The sequence below is a fragment of the Anguilla rostrata genome, chromosome 14, assembly GCF_018555375.3.
Source record: "Anguilla rostrata isolate EN2019 chromosome 14, ASM1855537v3, whole genome shotgun sequence".
Classification (NCBI taxonomy): domain Eukaryota; kingdom Metazoa; phylum Chordata; class Actinopteri; order Anguilliformes; family Anguillidae; genus Anguilla; species Anguilla rostrata.
In genome coordinates, this window is record NC_057946.1 from 18282152 (window position 1) to 18307336 (window position 25185).

The 25185-nt window shown below is 46.5% G+C and overlaps 1 protein-coding gene across 3 annotated transcripts in view; it reads left to right on the forward strand.

Moving 5' to 3' along the window:
* The window catches only part of rc3h2 (ring finger and CCCH-type domains 2), a 28462-nt gene extending 5813 nt beyond the window's left edge, over window positions 1-22649 (forward strand). For 2 of the 3 annotated variants that reach the window (XM_064309598.1, XM_064309599.1), the window contains exons 2-20: window positions 2764-3067; window positions 3227-3341; window positions 4752-4985; window positions 5817-5992; window positions 7869-8069; window positions 8646-8778; window positions 8947-9065; window positions 10387-10499; window positions 11334-11609; window positions 11812-12017; window positions 12168-12556; window positions 13183-13314; window positions 13865-14023; window positions 14742-14991; window positions 15352-15433; window positions 16464-16545; window positions 16835-16942; window positions 17285-17427; window positions 17543-22649. In XM_064309598.1, coding sequence (XP_064165668.1) covers window positions 2837-3067; window positions 3227-3341; window positions 4752-4985; window positions 5817-5992; window positions 7869-8069; window positions 8646-8778; window positions 8947-9065; window positions 10387-10499; window positions 11334-11609; window positions 11812-12017; window positions 12168-12556; window positions 13183-13314; window positions 13865-14023; window positions 14742-14991; window positions 15352-15433; window positions 16464-16545; window positions 16835-16942; window positions 17285-17427; window positions 17543-17660 — 3267 coding nt within the window. In that variant the 5' untranslated portion in view covers window positions 2764-2836 and the 3' untranslated portion in view covers window positions 17661-22649. The remainder of the gene's footprint in view (window positions 1-2763; window positions 3068-3226; window positions 3342-4751; window positions 4986-5816; window positions 5993-7868; window positions 8070-8645; window positions 8779-8946; window positions 9066-10386; window positions 10500-11333; window positions 11610-11811; window positions 12018-12167; window positions 12557-13182; window positions 13315-13864; window positions 14024-14741; window positions 14992-15351; window positions 15434-16463; window positions 16546-16834; window positions 16943-17284; window positions 17428-17542) is intronic. The other variant, XM_064309600.1, reaches the window with a different exon arrangement.
* The last annotated feature ends 2536 nt before the right edge of the window (window positions 22650-25185 follow it).

The following is a 25185-nucleotide window of genomic DNA, read 5'->3' on the forward strand; positions in this document are numbered from 1 at the left end:
GAAGGCAAGTTTATTTTTTATTAATTTTCAAAATGTAAGATTAAGCATCATTATCAAGTCATTCAGAAGCGTACAGTTTAGTTATAAACGTTATGTTGATGATTTTAGGGAGGAATATTTTGTTTTTCATTTTTGCCATGGCCTCAGTTTTTTTGTCTGTAAGATAAGACAGACGTTCTAATGGATGAACTAACCAAAGATGGTGAAGTGCTGGTGTAAACTTGTTATGCATGGGTCTCGAACTCAAGTCCTGGAGGGTTACAATCTACAAAAAGCTGGTTTTCGTGATTTCATTTCAATCAGCAGCCAGTTTAGGCCTGGAATAAAGGGTGTGTTGGCTTTTTTTGTCAATCAGTAACTTAAATTAAGCACTTAAGTGCAGGAACACATAAAAACCAGAAGGCCTCCAGGATTTGAGTTTGAGATCCTTGCTCTTAAGGGACTCATTGGCACAACATGAATGGGTTCAAGTTTCAGTGTGTTTGAGTCCATCTATCACTTGTGGTAGCACACTACCTTTAGTCCACAGTGTGCCCTCATTCATCTGCTCTGTTAGAATGGCCCTACGGCATTTCCAACATCTGAAGCTCACATCATGCTGTATAATTGTGTGAAGGTCTGCAGAGAAGAGTGAGTGGTGTGACCTGTACAGCTTTGTTTGAAACTGATAAGCTAATGGGAACTGCTGTGCCGTTCCTGTATTCTCTGGATATCTGGAGCAATTGCCCTTATTGTTACAGCTATTGTGTGTATGGTAAATTGCAGGGTTTAGTACAGTTGTCCTCAAAATAGTTATTACTCTGTCAGGGAATTGAAGTGTCTGACCTTTGTGATGATTGTTATAAATATCTCTGCTATAAAACGTTTGAGAACATGTGACCATCACTGGCGCTAGGACAGCATGCTCTCTCCCACTCTCTCTCTCTCGCTCTTTCTCGCACTCCCTCCCCCTGTCTTCTTTGGTTCCCTTTCTGTATTTATAGTCTGGCGCTCAGTGACAGGGTGCAGAGAGTGTAAATCAGAGTGACGCACGGTGTAAATCAGGTGGCTGGGAGATGGGACCAGTTCCCTTACCGGTGTCAGCGGGGACTCTGTACTTGGAAATTCAGATGGACAGTGGGCGTGGCCAGATATGGAGGAGAGGAGAGAGGGGGCGTGACTGGCTGAAGGGGTAGAGAAAGTGCTAGAGTGGGAGGGCCTGTGTAAGGAGAGAGTGAGGGAAGTGCAGACAGGGTGACACAGCAAGGCAGCGGGCAGTGAGAGGGGGTCATGGGTCATGTCTGTGCAAACAGGATAGGGGTCGAGTTGGGAGCAGGCAGGAGAGGGGCAGAGGGGAGGGGAAATGCTGTGTTGGGAGCAGGCAGGAGAGGGGCAGAGAGGAGGGGAGGTGCAATGTTGAGAGGCATACAATAGGGGTGCTTTCAGGGACTGTTTTGCTCTGTGAAAGTGGACAATGGCTCCAGTAAAACTGCACCTGCTTTGCTGGTCCTGTGTAATGGCCCCAGTGATCTCACAGAACCATGTCATCTTATAAGTATCCATACTGTGCACTTTCATTAAAGTTGTGCTCAGATTGTCCAGGTCATGGATGTTCAGACTCACATTTTTGACCAGAAAACATTTATTTAATTTTGTGTTGCTTGAATGGCAGCGCAGGATTTTTCGGTTTCCAGAAGGACCTTCTGTATTGAATAAGAATTACAAGCCCTACAAATTGTGCTTTTACTCTCCGTTTCTATGGAAACGGAATTACAGGATCTCTAACTTCATAAAGACGTTTAAGTCGCCAAGCCAATGACTGTAAAATAAGTTACTTATTAGTTTATTGACAACTACCGGTTATCACTTTGCATGCTGTTCAGATTCCTGTGTACTTAAATTTGAGTGGATTAATCTTGCAGTGCAGGTGCTAACTGTGGCTCTCTGTCCTTCCCCCTGCTCCCAGCTGTGTGTGAGGTGCTAACTGTGGCTCTCTGTCCTTCCCCCTGCTCCCAGCTGTGTGTGAGGTGCTAACTGTGGCTCTCTGTCCTTCCCCTGCTCCCACTGTGTTGAGGTGCTAACTGTGGCTCTCTGTCCTTCCCCCTGCTCCCAGCTGTGTGTGAGGTGCTAACTGAGGCTTCTCGTCCTTCCCCTGCTCCGTTGTGTAGAGTTGCCTAATGTGGCTCTCTGTCCTTCCCCTGCTCCAGCTGGTGTGAGGTGCTAACTTGTGGCTCTTGTCCTTCCCCCTGCTGCTAAAATGTTCTTTAGTTCTAAATTGGCTCTCTGTCTTCCCTGCTCCAGCTGTGTGAGGTGCTAACTGTGGCTCTCTGTCTTGCCTGCTCCCAGCTTGTGTGAGGTGCTAACTGTGGCTCTCTGTCCTTCCCCTGCTCCAGCTGTGTGTGAGGTGCTAACTGTGCTCTCTGTCCTTCCCCTGCTCCCAGCTGTGTGTGAGGTGCTAACTGTGGCTCTCTGTCCTTCCCTGCTCTCAGCTGTGTGAGGTGCTAACTCGGCTCTCTGTCCTTCCCCTGCCTCAGCTGTGTGTGAGGTGCTAACTGTGGCTCTCTGTCCTTCCCCCTGCTCCCAGCTGTGTGTGAGGTGCTAACTGTGGCTCTCTGTCCTTCCCCCTGCTCCCAGCTGTGTGTGAGGTGCTAACTGTGGCTCTCTGTCCTTCCCCCTGCTCCCAGCTGTGTGTGAGGTGCTAACTGTGGCTCTCTGTCCTTCGCCCTGCTCCCAGCTGTGTGTGAGGTGCTAACTGTGGCTCTCTGTCCTTCGCCCTGCTCTCAGCTGTGCGTGAGGTGCTGCGGCGAGCCAGCATGCGATTCACCTGAGTGCAGCAGCGCCCGCAGCAGGTGACAGGATGCCGGTGCAGGCAGCCCAGTGGACGGAGTTCCTATCCTGCCCCATCTGCTACAATGAATTTGACGGGAGCGGCCACAAGCCCATCAGCCTGGGCTGCTCCCACACCGTGTGCAAGACCTGCCTCCACAAGCTGCACCGCAAGGCCTGCCCCTTCGACCAGACCGCCATCAGCACCGACATCGACCTGCTGCCCGTCAACTGCGCCCTGCTGCAGCTGGTGGGGGCTCAGGTGAGCGCGGCCGCAGGGCTGGGGGGCGCTCAGGGGGGCATGCTCAGGGGTCATGAGCGTACATCCAATAGCAGTTTCATTTTGGCTGGTGAAGAGAACAGATGATCGGTTTGGTGTCGGTAATTTTTTGTTTTGCTCTTCTTTGTTTTTGCGAATCAGGTGACAGACCAGACGGTGACCCTGAGCAGTTTGGTGGAAAGTAAACACTATGAGGCGTCCCGGCAGTGCGTGGAGGAGCTGGCGCTCTACCTGAAGCCCATCAGTGGAGGAAAAGGTAGCTGGAGGGGGTGACCCCGCCTTCACGAAATAACACGCAGCTCTGTGCCCCTTAACGCACCTCTCTGGTTTTCACAGTGGCCCACATTTTAAATTTAACACTGTATGAGACTGCAGGGACAAAAAGCTCACGCTGCAGGGTGTGTGCATTTCCTGTTTTTCTGTATTTTTGATTTGTTGTGGTTTGAGTCAGAGGAGCAGAATCTGCGTCACTGCAGAAAAAAACAGCCCTGCTGCATCGTGGGAACTCTCTGTAACAATACTTTTCACACATAGATTCCACCCCCATAATTTAATAAGGTCTCTTATTTCATGGGGACACACTTATTAAAAACAGAAATTATGTGAGAACTGAAATATGCATGATCAGAAGTTATGCCAATAACAGTTTGACTGTGTATGTAGAACTTAGCGCCTTGCAGTTGTGGTGTGGTTTTTTAAGGTTAAACTGTATAGAAAGTCTGCTCATCTTGCCCATCCAGGTAACTGTGTTGCCTAGCCAACCAGATCATCACCTAGCTTGCACTTTTTTCCTGTTGTGTGGAGCTAGCTGGCTGTATTTATTTCCTTTTTTGCTGACATAGACATCTTGGTAGCTGGTTAAGTATGTAAATATAAAGCATGGTATATGTTTTCAATTTTTTAATATGTGTTATGCTTTATAAGTATAGCTATTGTCACTTTGTGTTTGTTATTTTCTTAAGTATGAAAATGAAACAAAAAATAAAAAACAAAATAAATGAATAATAAACTATTTCAATATCTATAAGGACTTGGGAAGCTCTATAGTTTACTGTGAACCCATTTCATAGTAATTGAAATGGAAAATCAACCTTTTAAGACCTGTAATACAACAGGTGGGACTGACTGTAAACTTGGAGCCCAATTATGTTCTTCTATCAGTGTTTTAAAAGCTAACCGTCATGCTGAAGTGGTTGGTTTATTGGTGCCTTTTGAGAAGAACACGCTTTGCATAAGAAGCACGATTATCAGGTCAGCCAGACTCTGAACATTCAGTAAAATCCAGCCTGAAATAATAATTGCAGCTTAGAGCAGTGGACTGTGTGCTGGATTTGTTCTTCGTATTTTGTATGGAGATGCTCACAACAAATTCAATTTCGACGTAGGTTTTATTGCATCCTCTGTGCCTTTTTATGGGTAAAACAGAAGAGGATGTCTCCTAATACTTTCTTTACACTTGCTACTTTCTGAAAGAAATCATTCATAATCATTTTGTTATGCCAGAAATCCCTCCAGATTTGTGTCCACAGGGAAATGGGAAAAGACTTAATTATTATTCAGTGGAATGTAAATGGTCATGCCGGCTCCCTCTGCAGTCGTGTTACTGATGCGGCTGTGAAAGTGAGCGTGTGGAACGACTCTGAGCGCTCTCCCGCTCTTTCCCCAGGTGTCACGACCCTCAGCCAGAGCGTGCTCAGCAGGCCCATGCAGCGGAAGCTGGTGACGCTGGTCAACTGCCAGCTGGTGGAGGAGGAGGGGCGGGTGCGCGCCATGCGGGCGGGGCGCTCGCTGGGCGAGCGCACGGTCACCGAGCTCATCCTGCAGCACCAGAACCCCCAGCAGCTCTCGGCCAACCTGTGGGCCGCCGTGCGCGCCCGCGGCTGCCAGTTCCTGGGCCCCGGTGAGCAGCGCCGCCGGCGGACGCCCGGGTCGCCCGCGCGAGACCGGCGTGGGCGCGGGAGCCCGGCCGCGTGTGAGAGAGAGAGAGAGTACATTTTGTTGCGCTCGTTGGCGTGTGTGCGTGTGCTTTTGTGTGCATGTGTGCGTGTCTGAATGCCCGGGAACAGGCTGCCTACCTCACGCCCACTCCTCTGACTGTCTGTCAGGGAGCTGTGCTGTGGCTTTGGCTTATCCAAACAGCAGGGGGAGATTTATTCTGCTTGTGCCTTAGTACATGGGAGAAATCAACTCTTTCTGCCTCTGCACATTAAAATACCCAGCCTTGGACCTTGGCCAGGGAGTTATGGTTCGATGCATCATGGCTGCTACCCATTGTATTAAAATGTGCGTGGATGTACTTAGCTGCATTGTACTGATTGTGCTGACAGCGAGCAGCTGTGTGTGCTTTTGGCAGCTCTGTGTGCTCTAATGGCTGTGTGCACTGCCATTTAGGAGGGAGCCATCACACTGCAGTGTTCAGGCTGAAACGGACAGCTGCCCTGGGGCTGAACGCCCTTTCTTACTGTAGCTCGGACTGTGTCTCTGGGCCCCTTCCTTCCTGTCCGTGACTCCACCTCTGTCTAGTGTCTGATGATGATTACTCATAGGGCATATTCTGAGTGAGGGGACAGTGGATTTCAAACCTGACTTTACTTGAGTCTCTAAGCCTGAGAAGACAGGGGTTGTGATGTCAGCAATGACAGTGATGGCATCTGCACCAGTGTAGTGTAGTTACACTGTTCTGTGTCAGTGGTCGGCGTGGTTACAGTACAGTGTGTCCTGTCCATCTCAGCCATGCAGGAAGATGCCCTTAAGCTGGTGCTGCTGGCTCTGGAGGATGGCTCAGCACTGTCCAGAAAGGTGCTGGTCCTTTTTGTGGTGCAGAAGCTGGAGGCGCGGTTCCCCCAGGCGTCCAAGACCAGCATTGGCCATGTGGTGCAGCTGCTGTACCGGGCCTCCTGCTTCAAGGTAAGGGTCCGATCAGGCTGATGGCTCAGCTGTTTCTCCAGTGGTTACTTTATCCACAGGCTGGGGGTGCACTTATCACCATTCACAATTTGAAGCTGTGAAGGAAAGTAACTGAACCATTCTGAAAGCCATTGCGCATTTGAAGGGTTTGATCGTACTGTACATGCTCATATTCAGGCACTAACGTGTCTTCTAAAAATGTATTGAGTGCCACTCTCTTCTCTGCCATGTCTGACACATGGGTTGTTTCCTGAACATGAATGTATTTCTTGACCAAGGGCTGTGAAGATCTCAAACAACAGGATGGCCGCTGCCACCTACGCAGTAAAGTGTTCAGTGTGAAATCAACTCTTGCAGAGTACATAATGGTTCATATTGGACTCATATGTACTCTGTTAGAGTTTAATTAACTCTGGACATTTTGCTGTGCACTGTTGTATAGTGTTTATGTTGTTCTTCCTGTGCTTCCAATCCAAAATGTCCTTGAAAAAAATAATTTATGCTCGCTACTACGGTCACATAGTCTCTCATAACAGAATCACGCAGCCCAAACAAATTAGGGAGAGTCAGTGGACAGCGACATGGACATTTATATATTTGTGTGGTTGAAATTGAATAGCGAAATGCAGGTGACTGCGATTACAACTGGTTGAAATGTAAGGTGATTTGATTTTTAAACCCAGCAGAAGCCTGCTGGTGTGGAAAGGAACCTCAGGGCTGATTCACAAAAGCATTAGTTCTGTCTGCCCTGGCACATTTCGTACCCAAATAGAATGGTAATTACTCCTGAGGAGTTGCCAGTCCTAGCTTGGGTTGGCAGGACTGGATAAGAGTTTCAGGATTCCAGGGTAGAGGCCATAAGGATTATTTTACTCTCCTTGTGGACCCAGTGACGTCCTTAATTCAGATACTATTGCTCAAACTGGATTCCACATCGTTCATATTCCTGTGATGTCACCTCTCAGTGATTCATAACATTAACAGGTGTGCTTTTATGTAATCTGGGCCAAGTAAGCAGGAGGGAACCTACGTTTGGGAATTAAATAAATTATGTTGGTTAGTTTGGTTGGTCAGCAGTATCATGTCTTTCAGATACTGTTTAATCCTTAAGCCTTATTTCCCTGAGCAGTTTCTGTTGGGAAATTATGACAATTCTGTCTTTAGAATTGGTTGTTGGACAGGTGTTCTGTGTGTACCATCTCCAGATCCTTTGCATAAAGAGACACAGTTTCTGGCTTTGTGAGGTTAACTGTCATAATGACAGGGTATGGGGTAATTTACCTCAAGAAAAACTACTTGTTCATATGTAAGACTAAAACCCATGTTAATAGTTCACTACCTTGGCCATTGGAAGCATGGCTTGTGGGGCTGGCTGACCAGGTATGCCAGGTATTTCCCAGAGTGCATCGGTGTTATAAGTTTGAAGTTTGAAAAGTTCAAGGTTGTTTCAGACAATTCGATGTCTTGTATGCCACATTGCTCCAGCTGATCAGGAAGTAAGTGTAAGATGTGTGCAGCATTGCTGGCTTTCTCAGTCTCACCTGCCTGTGGATAACACAGTGTCTCTCTGGTGGTCTGATGATGATGACTCATAGGGCAGATTCTGACTGGGGGGACTGTGGTTCTCACACCTGATTTGACTTCGAGTGTCCCAGTCTGAGGACACCTAGAGACACAAATATCTGTCCTTTACCAGACTTTCAAACTTAAGTGAAACTGAAAGTCCTGGCAAGCCTCAACAGGTTTCCTGGCACATTATTGTTTTCTGTTACTTGAGCACGCTATAAATATCGCCACGTTTTAGGCCCTAATGCGGAAACAGTTGTCTCACTAAAGTGGGATTAATGAGAGCGCGGGCGTATACCTGGTTTCCCAGGTGACGAAGCGAGACGAGGACTCGTCGCTGATGCAGCTGAAGGAGGAGTTCCGCACGTACGAGGCGCTGCGGCGCGAGCACGACGCCCAGATCGTCCACATCGCCATGGAGGCGGGCCTGCGCATCTCACCCGAGCAGTGGTCCTCGCTGCTGTACGGCGACCTCGTCCACAAGTCACACATGCAGTCCATCATTGACAAGGTATTGCTGTCACACAACAGCCAATGAAACATTTCTCATTATACACCAACTGCCACTAAAAGACATGCATGTTAGGTGCGCTCCTGCAGTTGTCCTTGACCAAGGCACGGGCCTCAGAACTGGAGTTGGTCCCCGGGCGCTGCACTATGGCTGCCCACTGCTCCTAAGTAACTAGGATGGGTCAAATGCAGAGGACAAATTACCCCACGGGGTTCAATAAAAAGTATATCTTTATATCTTATATCTTATATATCTTTAATGCACGAATCACACACCGTGCTGTCTGTCACAACAGAATCTGTCATTTACACACCCCTCAGATTACACCAGGCCACACATTTGAGATACACATATGCACTGGAAAAATGGACTGTATACCAGCCATTTTGTAGCCGACAGTGTTGTCAGAAACTTCTGAAAATACCTCAGTAATCCTTCATCGCATGCAATAGCTGTATAGGCCAATCAGAAAACATTAAAATTGAAATTAAGCCACAGAACCCCAGAAAGTGAACTATTCCTTTAATGAGCTGTGTGTTATTTTGTTAATTGTTTCTTTTTTTTGGGTCACTCAAGCTCCAGTCCCCAGAATCTTTTGCAAAGAGTGTCCAGGAGCTGACAATCGTGCTGCAGAGGACAGGAGACCCGGCCAACTTGAACAGTCTAAGACCTCACCTGGAGCTGCTGGCCAATATTGATCACAATCCAGGTAACAGCATGTCTGAGGGTACGGCTGTCACAGTGAGGACTCTATGTCTCTACTCTCTACTCTGGATTGAAGTTCTTTGATGTGTGAATATGCTGTAGGGAGGTCTTGTTTGTGTGTGGATTTTGGAGACTCACCATAGTTTCCTGTGTATGTATATTTGATTTGAAGATGCCGCCTCCCCCTCTTGGGAGCAGCTGGAGCAGGTGATGCTGGCGGTGAAGCTGGTGGTCCACAGCCTGGTGGACTTCATCCAGAACTTCAGCAAGAAGAGCCACGAGGCTCCACAGGTAGCCACCACTCAATCGATCACTTTTTTCATCATTCATTCACTCAGTCCAACTGTCCATCTGTCAGTCAATCACGTTATTTTTAACCTAATTCTCTGGCACCAGCAAGAGCTTGAGAATAGATACACATGACAGATGAACTGGCTGTGGTGTGGGGTTTGTGTTATATGTACAGACTGGCTGAGGTGTGGGGTTAGGGTTAGGTGTACAGACTGGCTGAGGTGTGGGGTTTGTGTTAGGTGTACAGACTGGCTGTGGTTTTGGGCTTGTGTTATATGTACAGATTGGCTGAGGTGTGGGGTTTGTGTTAGGTGTACAGACTGGCTGTGGTGTGGGGTTTGTGTTAGGTGTACAGACTGGCTGGTGTGGGGCTGTGTTAGGCTACAGACTGGCTGAGGTGTTGGGTTTGGGTTAGGTGTACAGACTGGCTGTGGTGTGGAGTTTGTTTTTAGGTATACAGACTGGCTGAGGTGTGGGTGTGTAGGTGTACAGACTGGCTGAGGTGTTGGGTTTGTGTTAGGTGTACAGACTGGCTGAGGTGTGGGGTTAGGGTTAGGTGTACAGACTGGCTGTGGTGTGGGGTTTGTGTTAGGTGTACAGACTGGCTGAGGTGTGGGGTTTGTGTTAGGTGTACAGACTGGCTGAGGTGTGGGGTTAGGGTTAGGTGTACAGACTGGCTGTGGTGTGGGGTTTGTGTTAGGTGTACAGACTGGCTGAGGTGTGGGGTTTGTGTTAGGTATACAGACTGGCTGAGGTGTGGGGTTTGTGTTAGGTGTATAGACTGGCTGAGGTGTGGGGTTTGTGTTAGGTGTACAGACTGGCTGTGGTGTGGGGTTTGTGTTAGATATACAGACTGGCTGAGGTGTGGGGTTTGTGTTGGGTGTACAGACTGGCTGAGGTGTGGGGTTTGTGTTAGATATACAGACTGGCTGTGGTGTGGGGTTTGTGTTAGATATACAGACTGGCTGAGGTGTGGGGTTTGTGTTAGGTGTACAGACTGACTGTGGTGTGGGGTTTGTGTTAGATATACAGACTGACTGTGGTGTGGGGCTTGTGTTAGGTGTACAGACTGACTGTGGTGTGGGGCTTGTGTTAGGTGTACAGACTGACTGTGGTGTGGGGCTTGTGTTAGGTGTACAGACTGGCTGAGGTGTGGGGTTTGTGTTAGATATACAGACTGGCTGAGGTGTGGGGTTTGTGTTAGATATACAGACTGGCTGAGGTGTGGGGTTAGGGTTAGGTGTACAGACTGGCTGTGGTGTGGGGCTTGTGTTAGGTGTACAGACTGAGGTGTGTTTAATTGATGGTGTTTTCTCTTCAGCCACAGCCCAACAGCAAGTACAAGACCAGCATGTGTAGAGACCTGCGACAGCAAGGAGGCTGTCCCCGTGGGGCCAACTGCACCTTCGCCCATTCCCAGGATGAGCTGGAGAAGTGAGCGAGCCGGCCCACACACAAACCCACACACCACGAGCACATGAACACGCATACACACGCATATACACACAAACCCACACACCACGAGCACATGAACACGCATATACACACAAACCCACACACCACGAGCACATGAACACGCATACACACGCATATACACACAAACCCACACACCACGAGCACATGAACACGCATATACACACAAACCCACACACCACGAGCACATGAACACGCATACACACATATACACACAAGCCCACACACCACGAGCACATGAACACGCTACACAAAACCCACACACCACGAGCACTGAACACGCATATACACACAAACCCACACCCGAGCACATGAACACGCATATACACCAACCCACACACCACGGCACATGAACACGCATATACACACAAGCCCACACACCACGAGCACATGAACACGCATATACACACAAACCCACACACCACGAGCACATGAACACGCATACACACAAACCCACACACCACGAGCACATGAACACGCATACACACATATACACACAAACCCACACACCACGAGCACATGAACATGCATACACACATATACACACAAACCCACACACCACAAGCACATGAACACGCATACACACGCATACACACACAAACCCACACACTGCGCTCTGCGTACTGTTTCATCACGTTTGATATTTACTCATTACTTCCTCTGCTCCTCTGTACTTGGAGTTTCTGGCCATTCACACAAACCTATCCCCCTATCCCACTCCCCTGCCACAGTCAGGGGTCCCCCTGTTAACCCCTGCCATCCCTGTGCCATTCCTGAAAGTCCTCTCTGCCGTAGGTTCAGGATGAGAAATAAGAAGATCAGCGGAGCCGTGAGACCCTTCCCTCTGCCCCAGGCAGTTTTGGGGAAAACTGTGACCAGCCCTGGGAACGTCCCAGCGGGTGGGGTCTCCCTGGGAGGTCCTGAGGGGACAGAGAAGGGGGCGTCTCCGACAGAGAGCATGGGGCTCATCCCTCGAGGCGGAGAGACCCTGGATAAGATGAAGAGGGCGGTTCGAAACGGATCCAACGGAGTGATTCCTCCGGGCCTTCCTGCCTCGGGTCCCAGCGAGCTGTAAGTCCCGGTGCCCTCCAGGGGCACTGCCACCCAGTCAGAGCTACGGCTGTTTCTGATGACTGAGACCACAAATCTAAATGATGAGGTTTTATTAAGCCTGTTAGCCTTATTGAATAAGCCTTAGCATTTAGCCCCTGGTGAAGACACAGTGAGTAGGTCCTGGTCTGAGGTTTGCACGCTCTGTACTCGTGTCTTTCAGGAAGCCCATCTCTCCCCCAAAGACACCCGTCAGTCACATCTGTGCTACCTCACCTCATGCCCCTGGAGCCGGAGCGGACAGCGGCTCCGCACACCCCAAACATGGGCATTTCATCGCCAGGGGGGCCCCGTTCCCTCCCCAGCAATCTGATGTTTACTTCCAGGATCCACAGGCACCTTATGACACCCCGCCCTACCACCCAGCCAGTGAGTACATTCAGGGCTGAGGTCTGGAAACTCAGGCTGTATCGTTAGCAGCTAATGTAGTAAAAGCAGATGCAAGCTGTACTTTCGGTGAGGCTAGGAGGTCATACAGAAAGTGCTCTGAATCCTGTGCCCTGCCCTCTTCTTCCACAGGTAATTACTATGCCTCCCCAGTGCCCCCGCTGAAACAGTGCACTGCCCGCTTTTTCCGCAACGTGCCCGAATCCTCACTCCCCCCCGCGATGGCGCCGTACTCCGAGCAGCACCCCCCTTTCCCCCCGCGGGAGCGCCTGGGCCCTGCCCCCTACCCCCCACCCCCGCAGTACGGCCACCTGACCCACGCCCACGGCGTCTACGCCCCCGTCTACGACAGCCGGCGCCTGTGGCGTCCGCAGCTGTACCACCGCGAGGACGCGCGGAGCAACTCGCTCCCCCCCGAGGTTCTGCACTCCTCCGTGTACCAGACCCCCCTGAGAGAGCGCTACAACTCGCTGGACGCGTCCTTCTGCTCGGACGGGGAGCAGAGAGCAGCGCTGCAGAGGGTGAGCGACTGAGCAGAGCCGGGCCTTGGGTTTCCGTGGCCCTGACCAAGAATGTTGTTGTGGCCCCAAAGTAAATCACACCCACCACTTAAACCTGAATCGTGTGGCCCTAAATGACGGCAGTGTGTTTGTGCCAGTGGCCGGCTCTGTGACTAAGCTGGCAGCTAACTAGAGGGCTATAAATGGTGCGTAACAGGTGATTCTCAGATATGTGCTGTATTTGATTTGGGTTTGCTCCAGCGTTGCCTCACTAGCTAAATAAGTGAGACAGTACATCCATACTACAAACATGACTACAAACATGACACCTGCGGACATATTCTTCATCTTGTTCTATTAAAATGTGGCTGATAAAAAAGACAGGAAATTAAGAGCTTTCCAAAAACCCTGGTGGACAGTATGGGAAGGAGAGGGTAGCTGTGTTCCATCAGGAGCAAGGACAGAAGAGCTAATGTGAGTGTGGTGTGGTGCAGTAAGACAATAAACAGCTGAGTGAAATAAGTCCTCCAGTAGGTTTTTGCCAAACTGGGTGCGTACTGGAGCACACCTCACTGGCTTGCGTCTGATTGGCCAGTGGAGGAACTCGTGTTTGGACGGGATAAGCCTCACAGCCCTTGTTTCCTCAGGACATGTACAGTCATGTGCCCGTTGGGTATGAGGACCTCTTCAGACGAAAACCAGAGCAGTGGGCCCAGCACCAACTGGGCAACAGGCCCTCGCCCTCCTCCCCTCTCTTCACTGTTGATTTCAGCTCTGAGGTGGGCCTGCATGCGACTTAGACTTCCAAATCATGTCATAAAATCTACAGCATATTATTATTTGACTCAAGTTGCTACAAAGTACTCTCTTTGCTAAGAATATCAGATACATAGCTTATTGAACGTGGACAACTGACAACTGAATTGCTAGCAGCTGTGTTGTGTGGTGTGCAGGCATATGTGTATGTGTGTGTGTGTGTATGTGGGCATGTATGGGTGCGTTTGCATGTGTGTGTGTGTGTGTGTATGTGCATGGGCATGTACGTGGGCGTGTGTGTGTGTGTGTGTTTGTGTGTGCATGGGCGTGTGCGTGTGCGGGTGTGTGCGCATATGCGTGTGTGTGCATGTGTACGTGCGCGTGTGTGTTTGCATGCATTTTGTTTAAGCCCTCTGGGTTGGAGCTGGTTCAGAACAGAAATAGGGACACTGAGTCACTCCATGTTGCTATGCTCAGTGCTGTCGTGTGCTGAACATCTGTTTGCGGGAGTGAGGAACATAAACCCACTCTCTCTCTCTAATCCTCAGCGCTCTCTCTGTCTTTGACTCTCAGCTCTCGGAGAGTGGAGGCGGGGACTGTGTGGGCTGTAAGTACCGGGGGGAGGAGAATCTGACCCACTACTCCCCCTGGTCCTGCGGCACCATCAGCACCTGCATCAGCAGCGTCGAGTCTGACCCCCCCGTCATGGCAACCTCCACTTCAGAGCTGACCGTGAGTTTTAATTATTTCAAATATTTATCTTGGTATTTTATTAGGACTAGAGTTAGCTGTAGTACTACAGACATGTTTTTTTGTAATGTACATGCATTTCCATTAAGATCAATATTTAGAAGTTGGAGGGTAGAATACTTGCTGTTACCATGCATGCAAATGTTGACAAACAGGACTGATATGATTGTGTTCAGAGACAAGCCATGCAAATAGGCTGACAAACAGGCTCGTAAGGGTTAAAGGTCAGAGATCAAAGGCCAAGAGTAAACTGCAGTGAGATATACTGTAGCGGCTGCGCTGGCACAGTCTCCATTATGGCGAGCCCTGGCTGTGTTCTCAGGGGAAACAGCGGGCTGCAAAGGTGTGCTCTCTCTGGACTCTCTCTGGGCTCTCTCATTGAGCTCTCTGACTGGGCTGTCTTATTGAGCTCTCTGACTGGGCTGTCTCATTGAGCTCTCTCACTGGGCTCTCTCTGGACTCTCTCTGGGCTCTCTCATTGAGCTCTCTGACTGGGCTGTCTTATTGAGCTCTCTGACTGGGCTGTCTCATTGAGCTCTCTCACTGGGCTCTCACTGGGCTCTCTCTGGACTCTCTCTGGGCTCTCTCATTGAGCTCTCTCACTGGGCTGTCTTATTGAGCTCTCTGACTGGGCTGTCTTATTGAGCTCTCTGACTGGGCTCTCTCGTTGAGCTCTCTCATCGGACTCTCTCTGTTGAAGGATCTGGAGGCTAGGGGGCTGAAACACCGGCTGCACAGCTTCGAGCCCCATCGGCGGCTGAAGGACGAGGACCCCATCATCCCCTTCGGAGAGGGTCCCATCATCTCCAAGTGGGGCGCCATCTCACGCGCGTCCCGCACGGGCTACCACACCACCGACCCGGTCCAGGCCACCGCCTCCCAGGGGAGAGCCACCACCACTCCCATCAACTTTAGAGGTGTGGGAGCGGGGCACACACACCCAAAACCAGGTTACTTTTCAGATGCCGTTAATATGGTGAAGTTAGGAAGACCGTGGGTAGTTTGACTAGTTAAATCAAGGGTAGAATAAAAAGAGCTTTAAAATGAATGTTCTTTTCTTAGGGTTTAAATTTAATTAGAAAATATTTAATGCACTGAGAGTACTGGAAAATACACAAATCTCCCATTTCCCTTTCCTGAGAAACGAAGAGCTCTCAGCTGTTGGTACCAGTGAGTTCTCATTACTTGCAGATGGATTTCATCCTTATTTGACGTGTGCACTGAGATTGTCAGCAGCGGCAGCAGTGGCAGCCCTTGCTGAATGTATATATGTTACTTTAATGCCAGTGTCACCATACTTTTCCTGACAGACTATGGTCCGTACCACCAGAGTGACTACAGATGGAGCTCACATGGGTGTGAAGCCTCCAGCCATTCCTGCTTCCTTCAGAGGTACTAAATCAAGCACCCATGCCACTGAGCTCATGCACTAGGGGCCATTTTAATGTTTGGCCAGAAAAAGGGAAAAAACATGCAAAACGACAAAAAATGATGTCACTGTGCCTATAAGAAGGCAGTGTGACAAAAAATGTATGTGGTGAAGCAACATGTACTTATCATGAAACTCAATTGAATATCTTTACAAAAGGCCCCCCCCCCAGAGGGTAAGGAAAGATGCCCCATCTGGTTTTATGAGAAAAGGTGAAAGGTTCAATGCAAATTTAGTCATTTACATCTAGCCTGTTCATTCATGTCAAAATGACAAGAATATGAGAGGAAAAACTAGCCCAACCATGCTAGCGCTGGCTTGGCAGACTCCTTATTTTGCCATATTCAAATGACATATTGGCTAGCTAAGTGAACCTGTTTTCATTGATGTACCAAAAATGTAAGTTATACTATAAAATACCTCTATTAGGTATATAGGTATACCTCTATATTAGGGAGGCAAATTATATTTTAACATTATGTATGATTATTTTTAGAATTCTTTTTGAATATAGCAAAATTAACAGCCGATTAACCTATATTTTAACGGGTCATTCGTCTTCTGTTATGCATTGTTATATCATTCAAAACCTTACTTCTCTTTCTGAATTTAAAGATCACAAATTGTTTTGTGGTTATCAATTCTATGTCAGCCCACTTAGTTAAAGCAAAAAGTACAGCTCTGTAATGCCCAGTTGTACTGAAAACTGTACTATGAGGAAGTTTGTTGTTGTACCTGGTGAGGTGCAGTCAGTTCCAGTTCCAAGCCCTAAAAATAGAGCGCCTCTCAGCGTGGCCTCACGGTCCTCGTGCCTGAGCTTTCCTCCAGTGCTCGCCACATTCACCGTTTGCCAGGATTATGTGACTTATCGAGTGAACTCCACGAGACACTTTGTATTGTGTACTGTTGCATTATGTTTGTTCTAAGTTTTATGTTTGTTGCTGGTTCTGGTGAGCATGTGCATTTGAGAGAAACTGTTTGCTGCCGTTCCAGTGACCAGCTCGGCGTGTCGGAGCTGAGCGCCTGTTGCAAGTCTTCCAGCAGCAGAGAGAAGCAGAATGCAGACCTGCTGCAGGTAAAGAGGGGGCGGGGTCACTGCTGCAGATAAAGAGGGGGCGGGGTCACTGCTGCAGATAAAGAGGGGGCGGGGTCACTGCTGCAGATAAAGAGGGGGCGGGGTCACTGCTGCAGATAAAGAGGGGGCGGGGTCACTGCTGCAGATAAAGAGGGGGCGGGGTCACTGCTGCAGGTAAAGAGGGGGTGGGTTCACTGCTGCAGGATGGGGGGGCAGGGTCACTGCTGCAGGATGGGGGGGGCAGGGCCACATCCATGTGTGCTGAGGCTCCTCCCTCTTTCCTTTGCAGGCTGATTACTGTGAGGACACAGCAGACAGGGAGCCTGATAGAGACATAGAGCTGGAACTGTCTGCTCTGGACATGGAGGATTCCAGCTCGCAGGATGACAAGGCTGAGGTGCTGCTCCCCTCTGAGGCTTAAGAGTGTCTGTGTGCAATTTCAAGGCTGTGCCTCTGCGTTTTGATGGCTTTCAAATGTGAGAAATATGTGCCAGCATCTGTCAAGTGAGAAATATGTGCCGGTATCTGTTAAAGAAATAACATGTAATATGAAAAGCATATAAAGTTAAACAAATCTGTTCAAAGCATTAATCATGATTAGTTGGATTTTTTGAGTCTCTATGTTATTGTGAGAACATCTCAGGGAACAGCAGTTCCAGTGTATTTCTGGTGGTGACAAGCCTAGCTGAGGACTAACATCAGGCCCTCTCCATCCCTCTGCATCTGTGTGTCTGGCCAGGAGTCTCATGACCTGCGGATGCATTCCCATGGCAATCATCACAGCAACGGCACGGTAACTGGGAATGGCCACCAGCGAACCCAGCCGGACACGCTGTCTCCCGATAAGACGGGTGCCCACCTGCTGAAGAAGATGGCCTTCAGGTGAGTCTCAGATGCCGGGGGTGCCACTGAAAGGAGGGGTTGACATGGCCACCGTGTGTGCAGGTTTCTACCGTCCTCCCTGGTGCATGATCGGCCTCACGCTTCTGTGTTGCAGGAAGTCCGGCTCCCCCACCGGGCTGGGCGCCAGCAAGCTGGTCATGAAGACGGGGCCTTCCCGGGTGGGGGAGGCGTCCCACCCCAGTGCGGGGCCGGAAATGCTGCTCAACAGCTGAGGGTGTGAAAGGCCCGCCCCCCCGCCCCCCCCCGCCCAACGTCTTCACCGCACTCTTCAGACCGCCGCTAGTGCCGCCTCCTCCAAAACAAGGGCAGTCTAGGGGGTTCCCTGTTTGATTCAGGCCTTTTGGTTCTACAAAAAAGCCAAGTTGTTCATATGTACGCGTTCACTTTCCAGCGCCCCGGGGAATCTGGATGTCAGTGTGGAATGTCAGCGGTGCTGTAAAGGCTTTGCTGGTCGTGGGTGCCGGCGCGGCGCGCGGGATTGCTTAAGCTTAAACTAGCAGGGCCCTGCAATAGTGTATCCTGTGATTCACACTTTACTTTCTCTCTGATTACTGTCAACTTTTTTTTTTAAGAAGACTAATTCTCTGTCTCTGCTGCCTGTGGTAGTGAAACAGCACATTTCATGCATGTCTCCCTTCATGTAACCAGGGCGAAATTTGTAACAGGGGCAACATGAGACCCCATGAACCCCAGGTAGAAGCTTCAGGGCGGCCATCTTGTATTCACTGTGCAACTCATCACAGAAATACACATCTGACAATACCAGCCTAGTATCTCACATTTCCACTCCAAAACACTGTCATTTATTATTGTTTTTGTGATCATTGGCATAGTCTGATTAGTGTGTAATGCACTAGTTGAGGGAAAGTTAAATGCACATGATAAACAACCAAGCAAATTCTATTAGAGTATGATACTGCTTAAAATTGCACATTACCTTAATACTTTCAAACTGCTTAATGATGATAGCCTTCTTGTCGACACACTGATGTGCAAAGCCCAGAAAATTATCAAGGTGCTCAGCACTGGCAGCCAAAGGGAGAATAATCCTCTCCAGCTGTAGTTACTGTGCTTGATTACTGTGTATTACCTTATTAAATATAGGAATGATATTTGCACGATAAATGTTTTTATTATTAAATTATACAACTGTTGATGTTCACTCAGAAATATTGTACTAACTGATTTACATGAATTAGTGTCCATACAGTAGGCCTCTCCGAGTGTATGCTGTACTGCGTAGGGACAGAATTATTGTCTATTTGCAGAGTAGGCAAAAGAGAAGCATTTTAGGTTCATTAAACATCAGCGATGGCAAAAAGTTTCTTTATAATTTTTAATATCCGTTGTATATCACGCTTCATTTTGCTGCTCAAAGACCCAGGTAATGCCCTCCTCAGATGAACACAGCCTGCTTTAAGGAAGGTTCCATCCCCAGGCGATATAGCTCTGGTATGCAGTGACTTTAAATTCTCCTGGTCATATACACATCACTGATAAGATGTGCTCGAGACGTTTGTTGTATTTAGTACAGATGACGTGAGTGCAACACCGACGTAAGTTTTGTGCTGAGTGCCACAGGATTTTAGAGAGGTACTGGAGGGGTGGTTTATAGACCACAGAGTGCGACATGCTACACTCACTGTTACATCCCACATATCCTGCTGTGTGTCCTTTAATACTTACCGAATCACTGCTTAGATTTATAAGCATGGGTGATATACTGTAGGTTTACCTTGAAATCACCAACAAAGCAAAGCATGCATTACAGATGTGTAAGGTAAAGAATTTAACTCACGTTTCATTTCGATAAATGTTTTCAAAATTATATTCCTTACTGGAAGATGTTTAATGTCTGCATTGAGTTGGAAACATATTGCTATGATGTGTGCTATATGTTTGACATTTTCCACGTGTGGGAAACTGACAGCGTTTACAGGCATTGTGATAGTTTTGTTGGCTGTCTTCATTTTTAACCACAGGGGGAATTACCAGAAGCCAATACAGTATCAAATATGTCTTTGTTATCTTGTGCTCTGCTAGACTGTTTCTTTTCATATTTGTTCTGACTTTCCAGATTTTACATTTTTTACAACATGCTAACTTCTGTGAAGTTGTTTGTCAAACTATTTTGTATCAGGATCTTTTTGTTTTCCTAATTGTTTTTGAAAATGTAACCAACCCATCTGTCACTGCTTTGTGTGCACGGGTTTTCCTGCTAGTTGACTGACGTGGTCCATCAAATGGAAACCATTGCGATGATCAGACCAATCACACATTGACCGGAGGGGTCAGTGTTATTTTACTGCAGTTTTGTGCATATGTTTTGGTGGTGGTCTTCTCCTGAGGGGTTTAAAGGAGAACTCTGGGGGGAATTACATTTTGCATTTTTGTGATATGTATTTTCTTTTAAAATTCTTTTAAAATTCTTCATGTACAATTGAGCATTGAAAACTGTGGCTTGTAATCCTAGGATTCAAACAGGAGGTGATTCGTCCTTTCTACTGCCCAGTTTTTTTTAAATTACAGCGAATTAATAAATTTTTGTTATTAAAAAAACTGCTTTTTCTGTGAGTAGCTCTCTGATCACTGAAAGGTAACCAAAATGCTGTATACAACCTTCTTGAGTGCGTGTTTGGTTTCTACATTGGTGCCGATTTAATTTTGAGAACAGATGAAAGCAATCAAAAAATGTGAACTGAATTTGGCACTCAAATTCTTCCATTGGGAATAACTTACTGAAGGAGCAGGCTCTGCTTTTCACTCAGTTTCTAAAATATCATGCATCATCCTGACTACCTAGGAATAAATTCGCAAGAAGCGTTTATGTATGATTGATGTGTTAAAATGGTTACAGCTATTGATGGAAAAAGCATGTTTTTCAAAAGTTTTTTGTTCTTTTCTGTGCGTTGTTTAAACATAGGTGATCAGGTGTCCTTGGCTTACAGGACACCATTCAAAATTCTTAATTGTACTTGAATCACATCGTAAAACATTACATTTTAATTTGTGACCCGAGTTCTCCTTTAGGAGATTTGGAAAAGGTATGCTGTGTGTTGACAGCACTAAGGAGAGCTTAATATATTTTATAGGTGTTGTCTAAAAAGAGGTGATAGGGCAAGTTAGCACCAACTTGACCAATCCTTTCCAAGTTCCAGTCAATGTTTACTGATTGCCAGTTTTGCAGTAACTGTCTTGCTTTACTGAGCTATCTGTTGTCACCTTATGCTTTTTAGTTGGTTAAAGCTATTATGGCTGTGGCTGTACCTGCATTTCTCTATAAATTCATGTACACTGTTTTCAGTCTGTTACACCATGAGAGAAAAAGGGACAAAATTGAAAATGTATATTTTTCATTCACTTCCTACTTTATAGCACAGTTGCTGGCTTTACCTCTTCATTCATTCAAAAACAAAAAACTACATTTTTTTAACCAGACCAATTAAGGTGCTTTGCTATGTACTTGTATCAATGTGTAAGCAAGACTATTCTGTGTTTCTTTATCTGGAGAGCACATATTTTATATGAATGATTTATTACGTATTCTGTGAGTGAGATGCATCTTGAAATTATTTGAAATCTGATGATTACATTTTTGTAGTCTCTGAGCATCTAAAATGAGGCGCAGTTCAAGCTAAAGCTAAGTTGTCTCATCCTCTTGGGTCTTGTGAGGTCATTTGAACCTTATGTTACAGGCCAATAAAAGGCTTTAGGCTTTGCAAGTTATAGGGAAAGACACGTAAACTTGGAGATTGGTCAAGTTGGTCAAGGACTGGAACTTTGCCTCCTGTTGTTAATGTAAATTACAGCAGGGGGCGCCAGAATCCAGTCTCTGCCATCCTCAGGGAAGAGCCTCCCTTGTGTTGCTAAGCTACTGATTGCATCCTCAGCGCTGACCGAGGGTGAATGCAAATATTACATGAATTAATCTTGTGTATGTACCTTTTTACTTTATTAATATGTGCATGGAGAGGAGATCTTTTTTTGTTTTATTGTGTTTTTTTTCTTTTTAATGCTGTTGTTACACTGAAGGAAGTTAAGAGTACAATGACCCACCTACATGGCGCTTTGTGTATAGACAAACAGATTGTTTGTGCAGTACCTGCAAGGCACTGATCCCGGTTTGCCCTAAGTCTAGCTCTCTCTTGAGTTTAGATTGACCCCAAGCTCTAATCAGCTTCTCCTGCTTAACCTGCAGGGAGAGAGTGAGACTGATGTCTGAGCAGGGGACTCCATTTCCTGCAGCGAGAGTCAGTACTGGACTGTTTCAAATTATAGCATTGCACAGGTCCCCCACCCAGCCACAGATGGAGCCAGGCTGTGTCCCAGCCGATCCAAACCTGCCCCCTGTCAGCCCCAGCCAGGTCATGCATGCAGGCCCTTAGTTGGGCAAAGGAGTACATGATTCTGTAGTTGTGATACAACACACCCGGCGTTATAAGTGTTCTGCACATGCCCACTGTGTGGCCACGCCCAGTATCGTGGTTAGCTTGCAGCATTTTCTGTCTGCTTTTATAATGTTTTATTGCATATTATATTTAGTAGTAGTACTTTTCTTGAAAATAAAGTCTTCTTTTTGTATTGGTTGAATTTTAAAAATTTGCTTAGCCGTAATTGTTTGGGAGGGAGAGTTGAAAGGGTGAGAAGCCTGTTTGTCAATTGCACAACCGATAACAGAGCTGATAAATATTTTTACGTCTGTATTAGACATTTTATTTGCAAATCTATTGTTCGATTGAATTGTAAATGAAATAAAAGATGGTACACATCCGTCATTGTATACAGCTGGCACCATCGTTAGATGGACTTACTGCTCATTTTTATTACATATAATCAGCTATATTTAAATATATAGATATATATAGAAACAAATACAATTTGAATTGAAGAAAAACTTTTAATGAATGGTGGAAATATCAATGGGAATACTTTATATTCCGTTTGTTTCTTTTGAACAACCACTTGTGAAAGGTTTCACTTTTGCATTTTTGATTGCAAGGCAAGTCTGGTTTGTGCATTAAATGTGGCAAATAGCAGAGTGGATCCTTTTTGTTCATTGTTTGCTCTTGCACTGATAGGTTGCTCTTGCCTTGGTCTGTTCTGCATGGAGCAGCAAGGTAATACAGATAGAAGAAAGTGATTGCAGTACCTGATATGTATTTGCATGCTCAAAATAAAAATACAAAAAAATGCTCACTGAAGTGCATCCTCGTCATTGCTGTGATCTTTAATCACTTTTGATAGCCGTTTCAGAAAAGATTGTCATATGAGAAGAGCTTCATCTAGTGGTTAACTGTGGTACTGCATCTGGATTTTAGGCAACATGGCTGACACACTCGTTTCTTTGTTGGTGAATCAGTAACACTTAGTCACATACCCTCATTAGCCCTTTTTCTATTGTCTATCCAAGCAATGAAGAAACATACAAATACTGGCATCCCTTTTCATCTGACCAATGGTGTCTATAGCAGAAGATTCTAAGAAAACTGAAAAACAGTTTTACATGTAAACCCCTCAGTGGAAGGATGAGTCAGAAAGTCTAGGGTTTAACTAAGAATTATTTAGTATTTATTGAGTCAATTTGAATGTACACGTGCCAATACTGCAATGGAAACTTTAATTCAGAGCCATGGGTGTTGGTGAGAAAGGAAATTTGTACAGTCAGGTACATAAGTATTTGGACAGTGACACAATTTTCATCATTTTGGCTCTGTACGCCACCAGAATGGATTTGAAATGAAACAATCAAGATGTGATTTAAGTGTAGACTTTCAGCTTTAATTTAAGGGTTTTTTCAAAAATATTGGATGAACAATGTAGGAATTACAACCATTTTTATACATAGCCCCCCCCCCCCCCCCTTCTTCAACCCATAGACATCACCAGACGCTGGGTTTCTTCCTTGGTGATGCTCTGCCAGGCCTCTACTGCAGCTGTCTTCAGTTCCTGCTTGTTCTTGGGGCGTTTTGCCTTCAGTTTTGCCTTCAGCAAGTGAAATGCATGCTCAATTGGATTCAAGTCAGGTGATCGACCTGGCCATTGCAGAACATTCCACTTCTTTGCCTTAAAAAAGTCTTGGGTTGCTTTCGCAGTATGCTTCGGGTCATTGTCCATCTGCACTGTGAAGCGCCGTCCAATGAGTTTTGAAAAATTTGGCTGAATCACATAATATAGCCCTATACACTCCAGAATTCATCCTGCTGCTTTTGTCAGCAGTCACATCATCAAGAAATACAAGGGAACCAGTTCCAGTGGCAGCCATACATGCCCACTCCATAACACTACCTCCACCATGCTTCACAGATGAGGTGGTATGCTTTGGATAATGAGCAGTTCATTCCCTTCTCCATACTCTTCTCTTCCCATCATTCTGATACAACTTGACCTTTGTCTCATCTGTTCATAGGATGTTGTTCCAGAACTGTACAGGCTTTTTTAGATGTTTTTTGGGCAAACTCTAATCTGGTCTTCCTGTTGTTGAGGCTTACCAATGGTTTACATCTTGTGGTAAACCCTCTGTATTTACTCTGGTGAAGTCTTCTCTCGATTGCTGACTTTGTCACAGCTACGCCTACCTCCTGGAGGGTGTTCTTGATCTGGCCAACTGTTGTGAAGAGGTTTTTCTTCACCAGGGAAAGTATTCTTCTGTCATCCACCACAGTTGTTTTCCGTGGTCTTCCGGGCCTTTTGGTGTTCCTGAGCTCACCAGTGCGTTCTTTCTTTTTAAGAATGTACCAAATAGTTGATATGGCCACACCTAATGTTTTGCTATCTCTCTGATGGGTTATTTTTTAGCCTAATGATGGCTTGCTTCACCGACAGTGACAGCTCTTTGGACTTCATACTGAGGGTTAACAGCAACAGATTCCAAATGCAAATGCCACACTTGAAATGAATTCTAGACCTTTTATCTGCTTACTTGTACATGAAATAATGAGGGAATAACACACACCTGGCCATGGAACAGCTGAGCAGCCAATTGTCCAATTACCTTTGGTCCCATAAAAAGGTGGGGACCACATATAAAAAGTGCTGTAATTCTTACACTGTTCACCCGATTTGGATCAAATACCTTCACATTAAAGCTGAAGGTCTGAGCTCATTTGCTTCGCTTTGCTTTGAGCTCATATTCATTATTTAATTTCAACTCCAATATGCTGTGGTAGACAGCTAAAATAACAATAACTTTGTCAATGTCCAAATATTTATGGACCTGACTGTATATTTTTAAGATGGATATATATTGGATTTGTTACTTTGTACTGTACATCATTTCTAGAATGAAATTTAACAAGCGATAGTTCTTATAGTTGACAGTGATTTCTGTAGGCATATTTAAATGGGGCGGAAAGTAAAATGGAATGCAGAACTGATAAAGACATTGAATCACCCAATCCTAATATTCACCAATGCTCTGTAGGGCTCCTGAGAGGCTAAGTTGATAAGGGTGCTAGTCCCATAACTACAGGCTCAAGCCTGGGCCATGTATTACTAGCAGACGATGACTGAATGGTTCTAATGGTAGGACACAATTGGGCTTGTCCCACCAGGATGTTGAGGGTGGCACTGCAGTGACTTGAGAAGTTAAATTGATCTGCAAAATGGAATATAAAAAACGAATTAGCTCTGTTATGTTTGAATAATTCTATGATGTTAAATAAAGTTGCACAGGCCTACAAAGCATATGATACTGCTGAGGCATTTTTGGGTGAATATTATAATGCAAAGATCAATTGG